Raw genomic sequence first — 22408 nt, forward strand, 5'->3', positions numbered from 1 at the left:
GTGGATTGTTTTAGAAATGTTCTTACCTCCCTTCTGAGTATGTTTTCCTGGGTCGTCTTTGTTCGAGTCTAATGTTTTTCTTCCCGTCCCCTCTTCTAAGTTTCTAAGTTTCAAAAATAATTGTAAGCTATTTCTGGCCTTGAAACCTCATTCTTCTGGTAATCCTAGTCAACAGGTTTTGATTATTATTTCTTTTTTGCGCGGCGACCCTCAAGACTGGGCATTTTCTCTTGCGCCAGGAGACCCTGCATTGAGTAGTGTCGATGCGTTTTTCCTGGCACTCGGATTACTGTACGATGAGCCTAATTCGGTGGATCAGGCTGAGAAAAATTTGCTGGCTTTGTGCCAGGGTCAGGATGATATAGAAGTATATTGTCAGAAATTTAGGAAATGGTCAGTACTCACTCAGTGGAATGAATCTGCGCTGGCAGCTTTGTTCAGAAAGGGTCTCTCTGAGGCTCTTAAGGATGTCATGGTGGGATTTCCTATGCCTGCTGGTTTGAATGAGTCTTTGTCTTTGGCCATTCAGATCGGTCGACGCTTGCGCGAGCGTAAATCTGTGCACCATTTGGCGGTATTGCCTGAGGTTAAACCTGAGCCTATGCAGTGCGATAGGACTATGACCAGAGTTGAACGGCAGGAATACAGACGTCTGAATGGGCTATGTTTCTACTGTGGTGATTCCACTCATGCTATTTCTAATTGTCCTAAGCGCACTAAGCGGTCCGCTAGGTCTGCCGTCATTGGTACTGTACAGTCCAAATTCCTTCTGTCCATTACCTTGATATGCTCTTTGTCGTCGTTTTCTGTCATGGCGTTTGTGGATTCAGGCGCTGCCCTGAATCTGATGGATTTGGATTATGCTAAACGTTGTGGGTTTTTCTTGGAGCCCTTGCAGTGTCCTATTCCATTGAGAGGAATTGATGCTACACCTTTGGCCAAGAATAAACCTCAGTACTGGGCCCAGCTGACCATGTGTATGGCTCCTGCACATCAGGAAGTTATTCGCTTTCTGGTGTTGCATAATCTGCATGATGTGGTCGTGTTGGGGTTGCCATGGCTACAAACCCATAATCCAGTATTGGATTGGAATTCCATGTCGGTATCCAGCTGGGGTTGTCAGGGGGTACATGGTGATGTTCCATTTTTGTCGATTTCGTCATCCACCCCTTCTGAGGTCCCAGAGTTCTTGTCTGATTATCAGGATGTATTTGAAGAGCCCAAGTCCGATGCCCTACCTCCGCATAGGGACTGTGATTGTGCTATCAATTTGATTCCTGGTAGTAAATTCCCTAAAGGTCGATTATTTAATTTATCCGTGCCCGAACACGCCGCTATGCGCAGTTATGTGAAGGAATCCCTAGAGAAGGGACATATTCGCCCATCGTCATCACCACTGGGAGCAGGGTTCTTCTTTGTAGCCAAGAAGGATGGTTCGCTGAGACCGTGTATTGATTACCGCCTTCTTAATAAGATCACTGTTAAATTTCAGTATCCCTTGCCATTGTTATCTGACTTGTTTGCTCGGATTAAGGGGGCTAGTTGGTTCACTAAGATAGATCTTCGTGGTGCGTATAATCTGGTGAGAATCAGGCAAGGAGATGAATGGAAAACTGCATTCAATACGCCCGAGGGTCATTTTGAGTATCTAGTGATGCCGTTCGGACTTGCCAATGCTCCATCAGTGTTTCAATCCTTTATGCATGACATCTTCCGTGAGTACCTGGATAAATTCCTGATTGTTTACTTGGATGACATTTTGATCTTCTCAGATGATTGGGAGTCTCATGTGAAGCAGGTCAGAATGGTTTTTCAGGTCCTGCGTGCTAACTCTTTGTTTGTGAAGGGATCAAAGTGTCTCTTCGGTGTGCAGAAAGTTTCATTTTTGGGGTTCATCTTTACCCCTTCTACTATCGAGATGGATCCAGTTAAGGTCCAAGCCATCCAGGATTGGATTCAGCCGACATCTCTGAAAAGTCTGCAAAAGTTCCTGGGCTTTGCTAATTTTTATCGTCGCTTCATCTGTAATTTTTCTAGCATTGCCAAACCATTGACCGATTTGACCAAGAAGGGTGCTGATTTGGTTAATTGGTCTTCTGCTGCTGTGGAAGCTTTTCAGGAGTTGAAGCGTCGTTTTTGTTCTGCCCCTGTGTTGTGTCAGCCAGATGTTTCTCTTCCGTTCCAGGTCGAGGTTGATGCTTCTGAGATTGGAGCAGGGGCGGTTTTGTCACAGAGAGGTTCTGATTGCTCAGTGATGAAACCATGTGCTTTCTTTTCCAGGAAGTTTTCGGCCGCTGAGCGTAATTATGATGTGGGCAACCGAGAGTTGCTGGCCATGAAGTGGGCATTCGAGGAGTGGCGTCATTGGCTTGAAGGAGCTAAGCATCGCGTGGTGGTATTGACTGATCATAAGAACTTGACTTATCTCGAGTCTGCCAAGCGCTTGAATCCTAGACAGGCCCGTTGGTCGTTATTTTTTGCCCGCTTCGACTTTGTGATTTCGTACCTTCCGGGCTCTAAAAATGTGAAGGCGGATGCTCTGTCTAGGAGTTTTGTGCCCGACTCTCCGGGTTTATCTGAGCCAGCGGGTATCCTCAAGGAAGGAGTCATTGTGTCTGCCATCTCCCCTGATTTGCGGCGGGTGCTGCAAAAATTTCAGGCGAATAAACCTGATCGTTGTCCAGCGGAGAAACTGTTTGTCCCTGATAGGTGGACTAATAAACTTATCTCTGAACTTCATTGTTCGGTGTTGGCTGGTCATCCTGGAATCTTTGGTACCAGAGAGTTAGTGGCTAGATCCTTCTGGTGGCCATCTCTGTCACGGGATGTACGTACTTTTGTGCAGTCCTGTGGGATTTGTGCTAGGGCTAAGCCCTCCTGTTCTCGTGCCAGTGGGTTGCTTTTGCCCTTGCCGGTCCCAAAGAGGCCTTGGACACATATTTCGATGGATTTCATTTCTGACCTTCCCGTTTCTCAAAAGATGTCAGTTATTTGGGTGGTCTGTGATCGCTTTTCTAAAATGGTCCATCTGGTGCCCTTGGCTAAATTGCCTTCCTCCTCTGATTTGGTACTTTTGTTCTTTCAGCATGTGGTTCGGTTGCATGGCATTCCTGAGAATATTGTTTCTGACAGAGGTTCCCAGTTTGTTTCAAGGTTCTGGCGAGCCTTTTGTGGTAGGATGGGCATTGACCTATCCTTTTCCTCGGCTTTCCATCCTCAGACTAATGGCCAGACCGAACGAACCAATCAGACCTTGGAAACATATCTGAGATGTTTTGTTTCTGCAGACCAGGATGATTGGGTGTCCTTTTTGCCGTTGGCTGAGTTCGCCCTTAATAATCGGGCCAGCTCGGCTACCTTGGTTTCTCCATTTTTTTGCAATTCTGGGTTCCATCCTCGTTTCTCTTCAGGACAGGTTGAGTCTTCGGACTGTCCTGGTGTGGATTCTGTGGTGGACAGGTTGCAGCAGATCTGGACTCAGGTAGTGGACAATTTGACCTTGTCCCAGGAGAAGGCTCAACTTTTTGCTAATCGCAGACGCCGTGTGGGTCCCCGACTTCGTGTTGGGGATCTGGTTTGGTTATCTTCTCGTCATATTCCTATGAAGGTTTCCTCTCCTAAATTTAAACCTCGTTTTATTGGTCCGTATAGGATTTCTGAGATTCTCAATCCTGTGTCTTTTCGTCTGACCCTCCCAGACTCCTTTTCCATACATAATGTATTCCATAGGTCGTTGTTGCGGAGATACGTGGCACCTATGGTTCCATCTGTTGAGCCTCCTGCCCCGGTTTTGGTGGAGGGGGAATTGGAGTATATTGTGGAGAAGATTTTGGATTCTCGTGTTTCTAGACGGAAACTCCAGTATCTGGTTAAATGGAAGGGTTATGCTCAGGAAGATAATTCCTGGGTTTTTGCCTCTGATGTTCATGCTCCCGATCTTGTTCGTGCCTTTCATGCGGCTCATCCTGGTAGGCCTGGGGGATCTGGTGAGGGTTCGGTGACCCCTCCTCAAGGGGGGGGTACTGTTGTGAATTCTGTGGCTGAATTCACTCCTGTGGTCACAAGTGGTACTGCAGCTTCTGGGCTTCCTTCCTCAGGTGTTCTGGTGAGCTCATTAGCTGCTTCGTTACTTAACTCCACCTGATGCTGCTATCCTGGCTCCTAGTCAATGTTCCAGTGTTGGATCTGAGCTTCTCCTGATTGTTCCTGTGACCTGCTGCTCTGTATAGCTAAGTGCTTTTTTGCTATTTTGTTGTTTTTTTTCTGTCCAGCTTGTCTTTTGTTTTGCTGGAAGCTCTGAGACGCAAAGGGTGTACCGCCGTGCCGTTAGTCCGGCACGGTGGGTCTTTTTGCCCCCTTTGCGTGGTTTTTGCTTTAGGGTTTTTTGTAGACTGCAAAGTTCGCTTTACTGTCCTCTCTCTGTCTAAGATTATCGGGCCCCACTTTGCTGAATCTATTTCATCCCTGCGTTTTGTCTTTTCATCTTACTCACAGTCATTATATGTGGGGGGCTGCCTTTTCCTTTGGGGTATTTCTCTGGGGGCAAGTCAGGCCTATTTTTCTGTCTTCAGGCTAGCTAGTTTCTTAGGTTGTGCCGAGTTGCCTAGGTAGTTGTTAGGCGCAATCCACAGCCACTTTTAGTTGTGTTTAGGATAGGATCAGGTGTGTGGTCTACAGAGTTTCCACGTCTCAGAGCTCGTTTCTTTGTTTTTGGGTATTTGTCAGATCACTGTGTGCGCTCTGATCGCTAGGCACACTGTGTCTCTGGATTGCCTTCATAACACCTTTCATTAGCAGACATAACAGTACGCATCCTTCAAATCTAGACCCGTCATGAAACATCTAGGAAACAAGAGTTTAATAGTGGACCTTATTGACTCCATCTTGAAGGTGTGGTCATGCAAAAAGGAATTTAATCTTTTTAGGTTAATTATAGTACGAAAAGAACCATCCGGTTTAGGAACCAGAAACAAAGAGGAATAAAATCCTCTCCCTTCCTGATCCTTTGGTACTTCTATCAGAACATTCTTAGCCAAAAGACTCAGAATTTCTGACTGAAGCGCTTCTTGCTGTTCCGGCGCTCTCAGTGATGTTACAATAAAATTATCCCTTGGTAGTTGGGAAAATTCTAATTTTAGTCCGGATTTTACTAGACGAAGGATCCACTGGTTTGAAGTTATGCGTTCCCATTTGTGGTGAAAATATTTCAGTCTTCCACCCATGGGGATTTCATTACTGATGGTATCTACCACATCTGGATGTTTCGGGATTACTAAATACGGCACCTTTTTGTTTTGTTTCCTTTGTTTCCCAGCGATCCCTTTGTGGCTCATACGGCCTTCTCCTGTTAAATGGCCGTCTTCTAAACACTCTCCTATAAGAAGGAAGAAACTGTTTAGGAAATCCCTTCCTTCTTTCTCCTGCTTTATTGAGTAGGTCGTCAAGAACCTTTCCAAACAGGAACTCACCCTGGCATGGGATTTTACATAGTCTGGATGTTGACTGTGCATCCCCCTTCCATCCTTTCAGCCAGAGGGCTCGACGAGCCGTGTTGACCAGGCCTGCTGATCTCGCTGCCAGTCGGAGAGAATCCGCTGAAGCGTCCGCTAAAAATGCCGCAGCACTTCTGATCAGTGGAACTGTCTTGAGAATTTTTTCTCATGTGATCTTGCCTTTTACCTGTTGCTCCAGCTGGTCTATCCAAATTAATAGTGACCTAGCTGTGCATGTGCCTGATATGGCCGGTTTAAAGGCTCCCGTGTTCGTCTCTCAAGATCTTTTAAGGGGAGCTTCAGCCTTACGATCTAGTGGATCTAGTAAGATTCCTGCGTCTTCTACCAGAAGGGAAGATTGCTTTGAGGTGGATGCTACCGCCGCATCTACCTTAGGGACTTTAGACCACACTGCTAATTCCTCATCACTAAAAGGGTAACGCCTTTTGGAAGATGATGGGAGAAACCCTTTGCCCTGTTTGTCCCATTCTTTTTTGACAGGGTCTTTAATAGCGGAAATGACTGGAAAGGCACGCTGTTTTTTCTGGCCTAGTCCTGCAAACATGATATTCTTAACCGACCTGACCTCCTTAGTATCTGGACACCCCATAGTGTTCCTAACGGATTTTATAAGATTGTCTATACTGTCGACTGGAAAACATGCTCCGCCTTCATCCTCAGAAGAGCTTGGAGATTATCCTGAGGTATTGGAGGATCAGATTAAGCCCTCTCCAGACTCTGAACTGGAGACGGGAGAAAGGCGCTTACTTCCATGTTTCTTTAGGGATTTTGATCCCAAAGACTGGATCTCCTGCCTTATTATGGCTCTGATATTTGTGGTCGTAACAGCCGCCTCATCCTGTAAGGTCTGATCTATACAGCTTTGACACAACCTTTTAAGATACATGTCGGGCAGGGGTTGCATACACAGGGCACACTCCTTATGCTTAGATTTACTGGTCTTCTTAGCCTAAGGGGAGAGGCAGAGAAGGAAGAGATCAGCTTATAGGTAGAGGATCATAAACACTCACCCAGTGAAGCTATCATCTTCATCATCATCATCATCATACCGGTTTTGGAGGTGGAGACGCTGTGTGGGGTCTGAGTAGATCTGCATCTCTACTCCTCGTTTTACTGCTCATGTAAGTGTCAGGTCCTTCCATGGAACGACCACTCCTTTTTGCCGATGATTTTGAGCCATTAGCGCTGCTTTTGACAGCGCTATCTTGCTCCACCACTGGTGGATGCTCGTTATGCGCCGGGGACAGCATACTGAGCGAATAGCTCTGTGCCCCAGCCTGCCATTTCAATTGCGTGGTCATCTGTATTGCGCCGCCCGCCATGAACCGGAAGTGCTCCGACCACTTCCGGTTCAATTAAGCAGCACGGACTTACCCGCACGACGCAGCCGCCACCGCCTCCTAGCACTCCACCGCTGGTAACTGGAAGATCGGCCCCACACACATGCCTCCTCCATAGGCCGGGCTTTGTCGCCCGGAACCTGCCGGATGGTGACCAGACGAGGGGGGAGGCTGCATGCAGTGGCTCCCCTGCCGCTGCTACTGATGTCGCAGCCCCTGCTGTCATCGAGAGGACCACACAGGCGGGTGCACAGGCTCAGGTAATTTGGAGGTGCTCCAACCACCTTCATCAGTAGGAATCCAGGGATTTCCGATAGGAACAGGAAACCAACTGAGGAGGAGAGGGGGACCGTCCTTTTTATCTCTGTAGGTTTCCTGTTCCTATGGGCGGGTCCCTCTCTCAAGTGAGTGCGGTCGTGGCGAGGGGTAAAATTGAAAATTCAGTATAAAGGGAAACGGTTACAGTACAGAAAGTCACACTTGGCCCTCACTGCACATTTAATGTTGTCGATCATAAAAGCAAAGTTTGTCCAGAAAGACTGGACCTGGACTTGTAGGGACCATATGAGCACATTCAGCAGCACAGAAGGAGGAGAAGGTAAATTCATCCAATAAGATAACAGGGTTATAGGAAGCCAACAGCATCATTACCCTCCGATTTCTCTTACAGGCCCATCATAGTATTTTTCTTCAAGTGGCTTTCTAACTTGTCAGCACATTCTACGTACACTATCATTTGACTTTGCAGTTTACAGATATGGGCAGGTTACGACCAGCATCTCCTGATTTCAGGGTGTAGGTTGACCCTCCAGGCTATATATTCTATAGAAAGGGCTTTTAAAGTCCAAAGTCATTTGAACAGTTTTGGGTGGAGGAGAATGTTGTGGTCTAGAGGCGAAATGGTGATCACACGATTGTGATACAGCCAGACTACACCACCGATAAAGCAGCCACAGACAGTGGCTGAGAAGAATCTGTGACTTCTCTGCATTTAGTGGTCACTACTCACCTGGGTAGTCATCTGTAGGAATCTTCTCTTTACACCTCTCATCACCCCTCACACATGTCTCTGCAGTATTAATACGGGTCAGATCTTCATCCTGAAACAAATATTGTAAAAGTCACAGACAGATGGAGAAGTCACATCTATGATCAGCTCTAATCCTGCCATCTCCACCATTCTTATTACAAACCGGATAAACCGGATTACTTACCGGTAATTGTATTTTAAGGAGTCCACGATAGCACCCACTGAGAGAGGGGATCCACCCCCAGGAACAGGAAGCCTACAGATAAAAAGGGGTGGTCCCCCTCCTCAGTTGGATTACAGAGTACAAGAGGAACCGCCAAGAAAACATTAGAACATCCTCATAAAAACTACTCAATATGTATAAACATATACCACCATCACCCGGAGTGAATTACATACACATCTCTATTATGTGCTACTAAGGGAGGGAAGTGGGTTCTTTCATGGACTCCATAAAATACAATTACGGTAAGTAATCCGTTTTTTATTCTCGCCATGACAGCACCCACTGAGAGATTTCAGGGAACCATCATCTGGGAGGGACCACCGTATTGAGGACAGGTCTCCTAAAAACCAAGTCAGAAGATGATGACAAATTGAGTCTATAGTGGCTGTAAAAGGTAGATGGTGAAGACCATGTTGCAGCATTACATATCCAATCAATCGATATGTCCGCCTTCTTAGCCCAGGAGAATGCCATAGACCGTGCCGAATGTGCCCTTATTCCATTCGGAGGACCTTCACCCTTTGCTGAGTAAGCCAGACAGATTGTATCTGTGATCCAATGTGATAAAGTGCTCCTTGTGACTCCAAACCCCTTCCTGTGGCTCTGAAAAGACACAAACAGAGCTCTACTCTGCCTTCAGGGATATTTAATATGTACTTTAATGATATGTACTTTAATGCGACAGACAGACGACGGACCTATCAGGGCATCAAAGACCAGATTCAGGTCCTAGTGAGGCAAGCGAGCAATGTGTACAGAGTCGCTACGCTCACACGCTGAAATAAACCATGCAACTCATCTAACTCCCGCAATATTACGACTAGATAGGGCTCCCAAAGCTGATATCTGAACCTTTAATGTGTTAACTGAAAAACCCAGCTCCCAACCCTTGAAAATTGCAGCAACTGGAACCTCACTAGAGAAAGGCCCAGTATGAAAATTAAGGAACTTTCTCCACACTCTACTGTATATCTTGGTCGTGGATTCTTTCCTACTCTGCAGACTGGTGCTCATCATGTTGTCAGAAATCCCCCTTAATCTCAACAACTGCCTCAAGTTCCACGCCTTCAAGTGGAGACCTCTCACCCAAGGATGACAGGATGGACCCCAAGAGAGCAGGCCTGGATCTGATGGGAAGTGTTATGACACGGTGGTTTAGGAGCAACATGGAACGAGCTCTGAAGGAAGTGGTAACTGTACTGACCGCAGTCCCTAAGCTCAACACAACATTAGAAGTAGCCGTGGGATGCTCCTAACTCTCCCTAGGCACCTCGTCACCGCCTAAGAGCTAACTACCCCTAAAGATAGAAGCAGGAAAACTATCCTGCCTCAGAGAAAATCCCCAAAGGATAGATTAGCCCCCCACAAATAATGACTGTGAGTGGAGAGGGAAAAGACATACACAGAATGAAACCAGGATGAGCACAGGAGGCCAGTCTAGCTTGATAGATAGGACAGGATGGAATACTGTGCGGTCAGTATAAAACACTACAAAAATCCACGCTGAGTTTACTAAAAATCTCCACACCTGACTAAAGGTGTGGAGGGTAAATCTGCTTCCCAGAGCTTCCAGCAAGACAGAATTAATTCATACTGATAACGCTGGATAAACAAAGAGAGCACAGAACGGATAAGTCCACAATCTGTGAACAGAAAAGAGCAAGCAAAAAACTTAGCTTTGCTGAACTGGTCAGGATAACAGGGAAATCCAAAAGAGATGTGAATCCAACCAGGAACCATTTACAAGTGGCAGTAGCTGAAGGACAGAGCAGGCAAAAATAGCCGAGCAGAAAAGACGATCAGTGAAAGAGGCTGCTGACAGCTAACTCCAAGGAGCAGCCATACCACTTGAAACCACAAGAGGGAGCCCAAGAGCAGAACTCACAAAAGTGTCACTTACAACCACCGGAGGGAGCCCAAGAGCGGAATTCACAACAGGGAAGATCCAGGGGTCGGATATGGACATGGCCCTGAGCCATGAAAACCAAGGTCTCTTGGGCCAGAAAGGAGCGAAGAGAATTATCCTTGCTCTCTCGTCCCTGATCTTCCTGATGACTTGTGGAAGCACCATCATTGGAGGAAACGCATAGGCCAGACTGAAGCGACAAGGGAACTGGAGGGAGTCGACCAACTCCGGCTGATCTGCCCTGTTCAGGGAGGCAAATCTTTGGACCTTTCTGTTGTCCCTGGTAGCAAACAAGTCTATTTCCGGAAGCCCCCACAAGTCCACTAAATTCCTGAATACTTGGTGACTGAGACCCCATTCTCTCTGATAGAACGTATGGCGACTGAGGAAGCCGCTTTAAGATTTTCCACTCCCCTGATGTGAAGGGCTGAGAGAGACAAGAGATGGGCTTCGGCCAGTTCGAGAATATCCACCACAGTAGACATCAGCACTTTTGATCAAGTTCCGCCTTGCCAATTTACGTATGCAACTGACATGGTATTGTCCGACAAAACTCTCACATGCGTCCCCCACAGCTGTGGGAGAAAGTGATGTAGAGCATAACTGACTGCCTTTAATTCCTTTAGATTTGAGGAGGCATCAGCCTCCTCTATGGACCTCTGCCCCTGAGCCAGGTTATCGTCCATATGAGCTCCTCATCCATCAGGACTAGCATCCGTAGTAACTATCCTGGACGGTTTCACTACCCATGGAATCCCCTTTCCCTCCTGGTCTCCCGGGACCTCCACCACGACATGCTTAGATAACAGACATAAAACTGTTGTGAATTCTGCTTTTGGGCTCCCTCCGGTGGTTGTAGATGGTAATGCAGTTGTGCCTGGACTGCAGGATTGGACAGGTGTATCTGCTAATTGCAAGGCTGACTGGGGTATTTAGCTTTGCAGGACTCTTTAGTCCCTGCCAGTTGTCAATGTTCCTTGTGAAGTGTTGGATCACTTTCTGACTTCTCCTGCTCGCTGGCAATTTCAGCAAAGATAAGTGTTTGGTTTTTGTTTCTGTGGCACACTGCCGGTGTGCTTGTTTCAGTTTTATTCCTGCTCTGATTGTAGGATTCACTGGAGTTGCAGATATACGCTCCTGCATCTTTTAGTAGATGTAGGAAGTTTTTGTATATTCTGCTGTGCTTGTTTTGAAGGGTTTTATACTGACCGCACAGAACTCTGTCCTATCCTGTCCTATCTAGTTAGAGTGGCCTCCTGTGCTAATCCTGTTTTTCTGCCTGTGTATGTTTTTTCCTCTCCGACTCACCGCCAATATTTGTGGGGGGCTGTCTATCATTTGGGGATTTTCTCTGAGGCAAGATAGTATTCCTATTTCCATCTTTAGGGGTATTTAGTTCTCCGGCTGTGACGAGGTGTCTAGGTGTGTTAGGTACACTCCACGGCTACTTCTAGTTGCGGTGTGAAGTTCAGGATTGCGGTCAGTACAGTGGCCACTTTCTCCAGTGAAAGTTCTCATGAAGCTCCTAGGTCACCGGATCATAACAGTACAACTGGCCTACAATGAGTTAATTGCATCTCAGAAGAAGGGAGGAAAGGTTTTGAGCCATTTTTTTTTCTCAGCCTGTTTTGTCTTCTCCTCCCTCTTAATCTCTGGGTGGCTGAGGAACCTAGTACTAGCATGAATGTTCAGTGCTTAGCTTCTCGTGTGGATCAGCTTGCTGCTAGGGTATAGGGTATTTCGGATTATATTGTTCAGACTCCTGCTTTAGAACCTAAGATTCCCACTCCTGATTTATTTTTTGGTGACAGATCCAAATTTTTGAGTTTCAATAATAACTGTAAACTGTTTTTTGCATTGAGACCCTGGTCCTCTGGTGATCCCATTCAGCAGGTTAAAATCATCATATCCCTGCTGCGTGGTGACCCACAGGATTTGGCATTTTCCCTGGAATCTGGCAATCCTGCTTTGCTTAATGTTGATTCTTTCTTTCAAGCATTGGGGTTATTGTATGATGAGCCTAATTATGTGGATCAAGCTGAGAAGACCTTGTTGGCCCTGTCTGAGGGGCAAGAGGCGGCTGAATTGTATTGTCAGAAATTCAGAAAATGGTCTGTGCTGACTAAATGGAATGATGATGCTTTGGCGGCAATTTTCAGAAAGGGTCTTTCTGAATCCGTTAAGGATGTTATGGTGGGGTTTCCCACACCCTCCAATCTGAGTGATTCTATGTCTTTGGCCATTCAGATTGACCGGCGCTTGCGGGAACGCAGAACTGTGCGCGCTATGGGGTTATCCTCAGAGCAAATTACTGAGCCTATGCAGTGTGATAGGATGCTGTCTAAAACGGAACGACAAGGTTTCAGACGTCTCAACAGGTTGTGTTTTTATTGTGGCGACGCTTCTCATGTCATTTCTGTCTACCCTAAGCGGACAAAAAGGATCACCAGTTCATTTACCATCAGTACTGTACAACCTAAATTTCTGTTATCTGTGTCCTTGATCTGCTCATTGTCGTCATTTTCTGTCATGGCGTTTGTGGATTCAGGCGCCGCCTTGAATTTGATGGACTTTGACTTTGCTAGGCGTTGTGGTTTTCCCTTGCAGCCTTTGCAGAACCCTATTCCTTTAAGGGGCATTGATGCTACACCCTTGGCTAAAGATAAGCCCCAGTTTTGGATACAGGTGACCATGCGCATGGCGCCAGCCCACCAGGAAGATTGTCGATTTCTGGTGTTGCATAATTTGCATGATGCTGTTGTGCTGGGTTTCCCATGGTTGCAGGTCCATAATCCTGTTTTGGATTGGAAATCCATGTCTGTAACTAGTTGGGGTTGTCAGGGGGTTCATAATGATGTTCCTCTGATGTCAATTGCCCCTTCTCCCTCTTCGGAAATTCCGGAGTTTTTGTCTGATTTTCAGGATGTATTCGATGAGCCTAAGTCCAGTTTCCTTCCACCAAACAGGGACTGCGATTGTGCTATTGATTTGATTCCAGGCTGTAAGTTTCCTAAGGGTCGACTTTTCAACCTTTCTGTACCTGAACACACCGCCATGCGGAGTTATATTAAGGAGTCTTTGGAGAAGGGGCATATTCGGCCATCTTCTTCACCGTTGGGAGCAGGGTTCTTTTTTGTTGCTAAAAAAGATGGTTCTTTGAGACCCTGTATTGATTATCGCCTCTTAAATAAGATCACGGTCAAGTTTTAATACCCCTTGCCTTTGCTTTCTGATTTGTTTGCTAGGATTAAGGGAGCTAGTTGGTTTACTAAGATTGACCTTCGGGGGGCATATAATCTTGTTCGTATTAAGCAGGGTTGATGAATGGAAAACTGCGTTTAACACGCCCGAAGGCCATTTTGAATACCTTGTGATGCCATTCGGACTCTCTAATGCTCCATCTGTTTTTCAGTCCTTCATGCATGATATCTTCCGGAGATATTTTGATAAGTTCTTGATCATTTATTTGGACGATATTTTGATTTTTTCCGATGATTGGGAGTCTCATGTGCAGCAGGTCAGGATGGTATTTCAGATCCTTCGTGACAATGCCGTGTTTGTGAAAGGGTCTAAGTGTCTTTTTGGGGTGCAGAAGGTTTCCTTTTTGGGCTTTATTTTTTCTCCCTCATCTATTGAGATGGATCCGGTTAAGGTTCAGGCCATTCATGATTGGATTCAGCCCACATCCGTGAAGAGTCTTCAGAAATTTTTGGGTTTCGCTAATTTTTATCGCCGTTTCATTGCTAATTTTTCCAGCGTGGTTAAACCCTTGACTGATTTGACTAAGAAGGGCGCTGATGTGGCGAATTGGCCCTCTGCGGCTGTCTCTGCCTTTCAAGAACTTAAACGTTGTTTTTCTTCTGCTCCAGTGTTGCGCCATCCGGATGTTTCTCTTCCGTTTCAGGTTGAGGTTGACGCTTCTGAGATTGGGGCAGGGGCCGTTTTGTCTCAGAGGGATCCTGTTGGTTCCTTGATGAAACCGTGTGCCTTCTTTTCCCGTAAATTTTCACCTGCGGAACGCAATTATGATGTCGGCAATCGGGAGTTGTTGGCTATGAAGTGGGCGTTTGAGGAGTGGCGACATTGGCTTGAGGGAGCTAAGCACCGTATTGTGGTCTTGACCGACCATAAGAATTTGATTTACCTCGAGTCTGCCAAGCGGTTGAATCCTAGACAGGCTCGATAATCCTTGTTTTTTTCTCGTTTTGATTTTGTGGTCTCGTACCTTCCTGGTACTAAGAATGTTAAGGCTGATGCCCTCTCTAGGAGTTTTTTGCCTGATTGTCCTGAGGTTTTGGAACCAGTCAGTATTTTGAAGGAAGGGGTGGTCCTTTCTGCCATTTCTCCTGATTTACGATGGGTTCTTCAGAAATTTCAGGCTGACAAACCTGACCGTTGTCCTGTGGGGAAACTGTTTGTTCCTGACAGATGGACTAGTAGAGTGATTTCTGAGGTTCGTTGTTCTGTGTTGGCTGGTCATCCTGGTATTTTTGGTACCAGAGACTTGGTTGGTAGGTCCTTTTGGTGGCCTTCTTTGTCGCGTGATGTGCGGTCTTTTGTGCAGTCCTGTGGGACTTGTGCACGGGCCAAGCCTTGTTGCTCCCGTGCTAGTGGGTTGCTCTTGCCATTGCCGGTCCCCGAGAGGCCCTGGACACATATTTCTATGGATTTTATTTCCGATCTTCCTGTTTCCCAGAGGATGTCGGTTATCTGGGTTGTTTGTGACCGATTCTCTAAGATGGTTCATTTGGTGCCTTTGCCTAAATTCCCTTCTTCTTCTGATTTGGTTCCGTTGTTTTTTCAGCATGAGGTCCGTTTGCATGGTATTCCGGAGAATATTGTGTCCGACAGAGGTTCCCAGTTTGTTTCTAGGGTTTGGCGGGACTTTTGTGCCAAGCTGGGCATTGATTTGTCTTTTTCTTCTGCATTTCATCCTCAGACAAATGGACAGACTGAGCGAACTAATCAGACCTTGGAGACCTATTTGAGATGCTTTGTGTCTGCTGATCAGGATGATTGGGTGGCTTTTTTGCCATTGGCCGAGTTCGCCCTTAATAATCGGTCTAGTTCGGCTACTTTGGTTTCGCCTTTTTTTTTGTAATTTTGGTTTTCATCCTTCTTTTTCTTCTGGGCAGGTTGAGCCTTCTGACCTTCCTGGTGTGGATTCTGTGGTCGACAGGTTGCAGCAGATTTGGGCTCATGTGGTGGACAATTTGGTGCTGTCTCAGGAGGAGGCTCAACGTTTTGCTAACCGTCGTCGGTGTGTTGGTTCCCGGCTTCGGGTTGGGGATCTGGTTTGGTTATCTTCCCGTCATGTTCCTATGAAGGTTTCTTCCCCTAAGTTTAAGCCTCGATTTATTGGTCCTTATAGGATTTCTGAGATTATTAATCCGGTGTCCTTTTGCCTGGCGCTTCCGGCCTCTTTTGCTATTCATAATGTCTTCCATAGATCTTTGTTGCGGAAATATGTGGAGCCCGTTGTTCCCTCTGTTGATCCTCCAGCCCCTGTGTTGGTCGATGGGGAGTTGGAATATGTTGTTGAGAAGATTTTGGATTCTCGTTTTTTGAGGCGGAAGCTTCAGTACCTTGTCAAATGGAAGGGTTATGGCCAGGAGGATAATTCTTGGGTTTCTGCCTCTGATGTCCATGCCGCTGATTTGGTTCGTACCTTTCATCGGGCTCATACTGATCGGCCTGGGGGCTCTGGTGAGGGTTCGGTGACCCCTCCTCAAGGAGGGGTACTGTTGTGAATTCTGCTTTTGGGCTCCCTCCGGTGGTTGTAGATGGTAATGCAGTTGTGCCTGGACTGCAGGATTGGACAGGTGTATCTGCTAATTGCAAGGCTGACTGGGGTATTTAGCTTTGCAGGACTCTTTAGTCCCTGCCAGTTGTCAATGTTCCTTGTGAAGTGTTGGATCACTTTTTGGCTTCTCCTGCTTGCTGACAATTTCAGCAAAGATAAGTGTTTGGTTTTTGTTTCTGTGGCACACTGCCGGTGTGCTTGTTTCAGTTTTATTCCTGCTCTGATTGTAGGATTCACTGGAGTTGCAGATATACGCTCCTGCATCTTTTAGTAGATGTAGGAAGTTTTTGTATATTCTGCAGTGGTTGTTTTGAAGGGTTTTATACTGACCGCACAGATCTCTGTCCTATGCTGTCCTATCTAGCTAGAGTGGCCTCCTGTGCTAATCCTGTTTTTCTGCCTGTGTATGTTTTTTCCTCTCCGACTCACCGCCAATATTTGTGGAGGGCTGTCTATCCTTTGGGGATTTTCTCTGAGGCAAGATAGTATTCCTATTTCCATCTTTAGGGGTATTTAGTTCTCCGGCTGTGACGAGGTGTCTAGGTGTGTTAGGTACACTCCACGGCTACTTCTAGATGCGGTATGAAGTTCAGGATTGCGGTCAGTATAGTGGCCACTTTCTCCAGTGAAAGTTCTCATGAAGCTCCTAGGTCACCGGATCATAACATAAAACCTCCAACTCAAGAGCCTCCTGTTTTGCCGGGGATCTAAGAGAGGTGATGACAAAGGAATCTGAGGGGACTCGACAAAACTCTAGTTTCAACCCCGATGTTACTAAGCCCAGGGTCCAGGCATTAGAAGTGATCTCCTGCCATCTGTGTCAAAAATTTTTTAACCTGCCGCCCACAGGAGGGTCAGGGTCAATGGAATTTATTACTCTTCCTGGGAGAGGATCCGCTAAAATGGGCACCTTCTTGTTTGGTCTCCTTTGTCTCCCAGCGATCTCGGTTTTCATAATTCCACCTTCTACCGAATGGTCACTTTCTGAAGGCCTTCCTGTAGGACGGAACAGACTGGTTAGGGAACCCCTTCTTTCTCTCTCCCGCCTTGGTGAGGATCTAATCGAGCACGCTGCCAAACAGGAACTCACCCTGGCATGGAATTGCGCACAATTTAGACTTTGCGCATCCCCCTTCCAGCCCTTCAGCCATAGGACACGACGAACAGAATTCACAAGACCAGCTGACCTTGTTGCCAGGCGTAGGGAGTCCACAGAAGCATCAGCTAGATATACTGTAGTTCCCCTGATCAATGGACTAGAGGACATCAGCCTCTCTCTAGACAATTCTTTCTTGATCTGTTCCTCCAGCTAGTCCACCCAAACAAGCATTGACCTTCCTGTACATGTGCTGGATAGAGCCGGTCTAAAGGCTCTGGAGCAGGACTCCCATGATCTTTTAAGTAATGTCTCTGCTTTGCAGTCTAGACTCTAGACTGGACAGGACCACAGAATCTTCTACAGGCAGGACAAAATGTCTAGAAGTCGAGGCCACTGCGGAGTCCACCTTGGGAACCTTGGACCAAGCTGTCAGGTCATCTTCCTCAAAGGGACAAAGGGATACCTCCTCCTGGAAGATGGAGAGGAACCCTCGCGCTGTCCCTGCTTGTTCCATTCCATCCTGACCAAATCCTTCACCACACCAATAAACGGGAAAGCTCGTATCTTTTTCTGCGAGAGACCTGCAAACATAATTTCCTTTGTAGATCTAACCTCTTTCACCTCTAAAAGCCCCATGGTATTTCTAACTGATTTCACCACATTATCCATACTCTCTATGGGAAAAAAAAGATAGCCCTTCTTCACCAGATGACGATGAATCAGAAGCACCAGGGAATCCAGCCTGTTCACAACCGGAAGCAGAACAGGAGACAGGGGTAACACTTCTTGCTTTAGACTTATGTTTGTTAGGCCTGTTTGAGCATCCTAAGGACTGAAGTTCCTCTCATCATTAATCGTATATCAGCAGATCTAACTGAGGACTCCTCCTCTAAAGTCTGGCTAATACAACTCTGACACAGTCTTTTAAGATAGAGGTCAGGAAGGGGTTGTGAGCACAAGGCACTCTTTGTGCTTGGCTTTTTTTTAGTTTTCTTAGCCTGATAGGGAGGTACACAGAAAGAAGGTGAATCAGCTTAGTAGGCAGAGTCATGTAACACTCACCCAGTGAAGCTGTGATGTGGTACCGGTTCTGGAAGCGGAGGCACAGCACGAGTTCTAGATGGTACAGCTTACTCCGTACACTCTTGTTAGTGGAGTTCCCTCTTGGGAGCGCCCAATGCTGTTCTTGGGATTGCTGTGCGGCTGCACTTCCACCACCTGTGGGTGCACCTCAGATTCTCCTGGAGAGGATATCTTTGGGACACATTGGCAACAGGAGGCCACCGGATCTTATACTTACAGCCCGTCCATCTCCAGAACAAGCCTCCCCGGACCCTAGGAAGTGAACCCAAGCAAATTTAGTTCAGTAATGGTGAATGGGCAGTGTGCATACGTGGGCCTAAACTCGGAAGCACTGCCCGATGGAAGAGCAGGGCAGCCGATGCACGCATCCCGCTCCACAAGATGAGTGCCGGTCTGGTCCTACTGCACCGCGTGAGCCAGGACAGCCTCTTCCGGATCCTGGCCTCACATCATCCACCATCAGACGAGGGTGAAGACTGACAGCCAGGGATCTCCAGACGCTGCTTCTGGTGCCGCAGCCCCTGCTGTTCCCCAGACACCACACAGGTGGCATGCACAGGCCCAGGTAACCTTTCCTGTGCAGGTTCCCACAGGAACAGGAAACCAACTGAGGAGGCAAGGGGGACAGCCCCTTTTTATCTGTAGGTTTCCTGTTCCTGGGGGCGGATCCCCTCTCTCAGTGGATGCTGTCAGCGATAATAAAAAACAACAACATAATACTGGTGGATGAAACAAAACTGAGCACAAAACCTTCACAGTTGTCTACACAGAGAGAGTGAGGGGAGATCTCATGACACCTCTCTATCTACCTGATGATCCTGAGAAACATTAGGATCTCCTTGTTTACAGTCCTGTGGAAGAAGAGGACGGGGACATCTCTCTGGTGTTGTCCTCCTACTGGATAGATCTGGAAGAAACATATACAGGGACTTAATTCATTCTTTACATACAGATAATTATAGGCCGTCTGTATTTAGTCCAGTCCATTACCTGGTGATGTGAGGGGCTGGGGAATCTCCATCATGATGTCCTTGTACAGATCTTTGTGTCCTTCTAAATACTCCCATTCCTCCATGGAGAAATAGACGGCGAGATCCTGATACCTTATAGGAACCTGACACATACAATGATACCGTCATCACCCCGATCCCTTCATAGCTCTATTGTATAATGTCCCAGCATTCCCAGCAGTGTCACCTCTCCAGTCAGCAGCTCAATCATCATGTAGGCGAGTTCTAGGATCTTCTGGTCATTGATGTTCTCATGTATCAGGGGGTGAGGTTGAGGCCCCGTGATTGGGCTCAGGGGTCTTCCCCATCCCTCAGACACAGGGTCCTGACAGCGCTCACTAGAGGTCTTCTTCACTACTGTGTAATCCTGGTTATGGAGAGACACATTAATAAATCTCACTACAGACATTTCCAGAGTCCTCACCTCTCCAGTTCTGTCCATCTGTTATTCCCATAGATAAGAATGATGTAATGTGACATCATCAGAATCTCTCACCTCTCCAGTAAGAAGGAAGAGGATCTCTAGGGTTAGGTGTAATATCCTCTCTGCCATCTTGTCTCTGTCCACATCCATCTTTGATGGGTTAATAAGAAAAATTCCCTCAATAGTAGATCTTCACAGAGGATCGGATATTGTAAATACCTGAATGAGAAGAAGATGAGCCGATGTAACATCATAAAATTCCTGGCGATAATAAGGGGAAACATACAAAAAGATAGAACTTGTAGATGTTGTACTCTCTAGTCTTGTATGGACTGGAACGCAAGTTGAATTGCTGACTAAGACATCTCCTCCATGCTCCCAATCACTGCCTATGTTACTCACTGCTTTGGCGACTGATTGGCTGTAAGAATCATAACTTCGTTAGGACTGAGCAGATAATACAGAGACTGGCGGGAACCCAAGCAGTAATGGTATATTTGCTATTTTACAGTGTTTAGTTTTCTTCTTTCCATCTCCTAATAAAACCAATATATTTAGGCCACAGACAACAAGTAGTTTCTCCCTCGGAGTCGGCAGCTGAATACGTTCCTCATAGACTCATCTTCCATAACGCTAATTCTCGTCTCATTTACCGACCCTGGAATCGGCATTAGCAATACTGCAGGAGATATTCATTACACGTGACAGGAGAAATAACTACTTCATGATGAGGACGACATCTTCATCTTCTACTACGGCTCTAGAAGCAGATTTGTCCAGAGTCCGTCACTGACTCCATCACCACCGGCCGTCTATATGAAGGTTTCCCGACAATAATGTGTGTTGCCCTGAACTATGAGAGTAATACAGGTTTCCTTGGTTCCCGTCTTTCATAGTTGGGTCGTTTGTATCTATCAGCGGAAAAGGAGCAAAACCATTGTGATTCTTATAAGGAGACAACACAAACCCCCTAAATATAACATTTTATAACAACCCCACAATCTGTGACTCTTCAGGGTAAATCGCTCTCTCCCCATTGGATTAGAGCTGATACTATGAAGCTAAAGGGACTAAACAGACTTTCTGTCACCTCCATAAAGGGGCACTTTACTGTGTTTGTCAGAACTGTCCGAGGATTATTAGAGGGGATAGTTTCCCCCTAATTAGAAGGGACACCTGTGGATATTGGGGTCTTTACCTGCTACAGTTCTGGTGTGGACCCTCCACCTGCAGAGCCGCACTCCACATATATGGCAGTTCTGTGCGCACAGGACCTGTGATGAGGTCACAGGAGGGGAGGAGCCAGGGGTCACATGATCAGGGGCCTCAGTGTATGCAGGACTCTGCTGTGCTGGTTGTCATGGTGCTGGATGAGGGGAAGTTTATGTGTGGGGTCAGGAGGGGTTTACAGTGTGGATGTAGCAGAGCCGTGTGTGTACGGGGTGTACGGAGCAGAGCCGTGTGTGTACAAGGTGTACGGAGTGGAGCCTTGTGTGTATGAGGTGTACGGACCAGAGCCGTGTGTGTACAAGGTGTACGGAGCGGAGCCGTGTGTGTATGAGGTGTACGGACCAGAGCCGTGTGTGTACAAGGTGTACGGAGCGGAGCCTTGTGTGTATGAGGTGTACGGACCAGAGCCGTGTGTGTACAAGGTGTACGGAGCGGAGCCTTGTGTGTATGAGGTGTACGAAGCAGAGCCGTGTGTGTACGAGGTGTACGGAGCGGAGCTGTGTGTGTACGAGGTGTACGGAGCAGAGCCGTGTGTGTACGAGGTGTACGGAGCGGAGCCTTGTGTGTATGAGGTGGATGGAGCAGAGCTGTGTGTGTACGAGGTGTACGGAGCGGAGCCTTGTGTGTATGAGGTGTACAGAGCGGAGCCGTGTGTGTACGAGGTGTATGGAGCAGAGCAATGTGTGTACGAGGTGGACGGAGCGGAGCCGCATGTGTACGAAGTGTATGGATCAGAGCCATGATTACAATCAGCCTTTGGGGGCTAAATGGTTTTCTATCCTTGACCTTAGAGGGGCTTATAATTTGATACGCATCAAGAAGGTTGGTGTGTGGTGATGGGAGAGCGTGCTCAGTACTTGATCAAGTATCCATGTATTTGGGGGTCACACTCACGTGTCTACCACCTATTAGACAGCCAGTAAACACTCAGGGATTGCCCGCCATACACAGTAATGACATAAACATGTTGGCTACTGGCATTACTGTGACTGCCCGCCGCATAGTACCATCAAGTCTGTATAAGACCTGGTGACGCCATGTTTGGAGCATTGTACATGGACATAGTGTAGGGAGAGTTTCTGCTGATGTTACATTAAACCAACAGCCCTTTTCCAGACTAACTCAAATACAAGTGCTTCTCACAAAATTAGAATATCATCAAAAAGTTAATTTATTTCTGTTCTTCAATACAAAAAGTGAAACTCATATTATCTAGAGTCATTACAAACAGAGTGATCTATTTCAAGTATTTATTTATGTTAATGTTGATGATTATGGCTTACAGCCAATGAAAACCCATAAGTCATTATCTCAGTAAATTAGAATAATTAACAAAAACACCTGCAAAGGCTTCCTAAGCGTTTAAAAAGGTCCCATAGTCTGTCTCAGTAGCTCCACAATCATGGAGAAGACTGCTGAATTGACAGATATCCAGAAGGCAGTCACTGACACACTCCACAAGAAGGGTAAGCCACAAAAGGCCATTGCTAATGAAGCTGGCTGTTCACAGAGTGCTGTATCCAAGCATATTAATGGGAAGTTGAGTGGAAGAAAAAAGTGTGGTAAAAAAAGGTGCACAAGCAATCGGGATAACCGCAGCTTTGAAAAGATTGCTACGAAAAGGCCACTCAAAAAATTGGGGAAATTCACAAGGAGTGGACTGCTGCTGGAGTCATTCGTACAAGAGCCACCACACACAGACATCTCCAGAACATGGGCGACAAGTGTCGCATTCCTTGTCTCA

General features: G+C 46.7%; 1 protein-coding gene and 1 pseudogene across 1 annotated transcript in view; both read right to left on the bottom strand.

Annotated features, from left to right (window-relative positions):
• LOC138666975 (uncharacterized) overlaps nt 1-20698 on the bottom strand; it is a 34241-nt gene extending 13543 nt beyond the window's left edge. The window contains exons 1-6 of the mRNA XM_069755189.1: nt 20633-20698; nt 19507-19653; nt 19198-19377; nt 18991-19114; nt 18810-18907; nt 7863-7953 (exon numbers count right to left, since the gene is read on the bottom strand). Of these exons, the coding sequence (XP_069611290.1) occupies nt 7863-7953; nt 18810-18907; nt 18991-19114; nt 19198-19377; nt 19507-19584 (571 nt within the window). The 5' untranslated portion in view covers nt 19585-19653; nt 20633-20698. The remainder of the gene's footprint in view (nt 1-7862; nt 7954-18809; nt 18908-18990; nt 19115-19197; nt 19378-19506; nt 19654-20632) is intronic.
• The window catches only part of LOC138666977 (zinc finger protein 585A-like), a 118210-nt pseudogene that overhangs the window by 15252 nt on the left and 80550 nt on the right, over nt 1-22408 (bottom strand).

This window comes from Ranitomeya imitator, chromosome 2, assembly GCF_032444005.1.
Source record: "Ranitomeya imitator isolate aRanImi1 chromosome 2, aRanImi1.pri, whole genome shotgun sequence".
Lineage (NCBI taxonomy): Eukaryota > Metazoa > Chordata > Amphibia > Anura > Dendrobatidae > Ranitomeya > Ranitomeya imitator.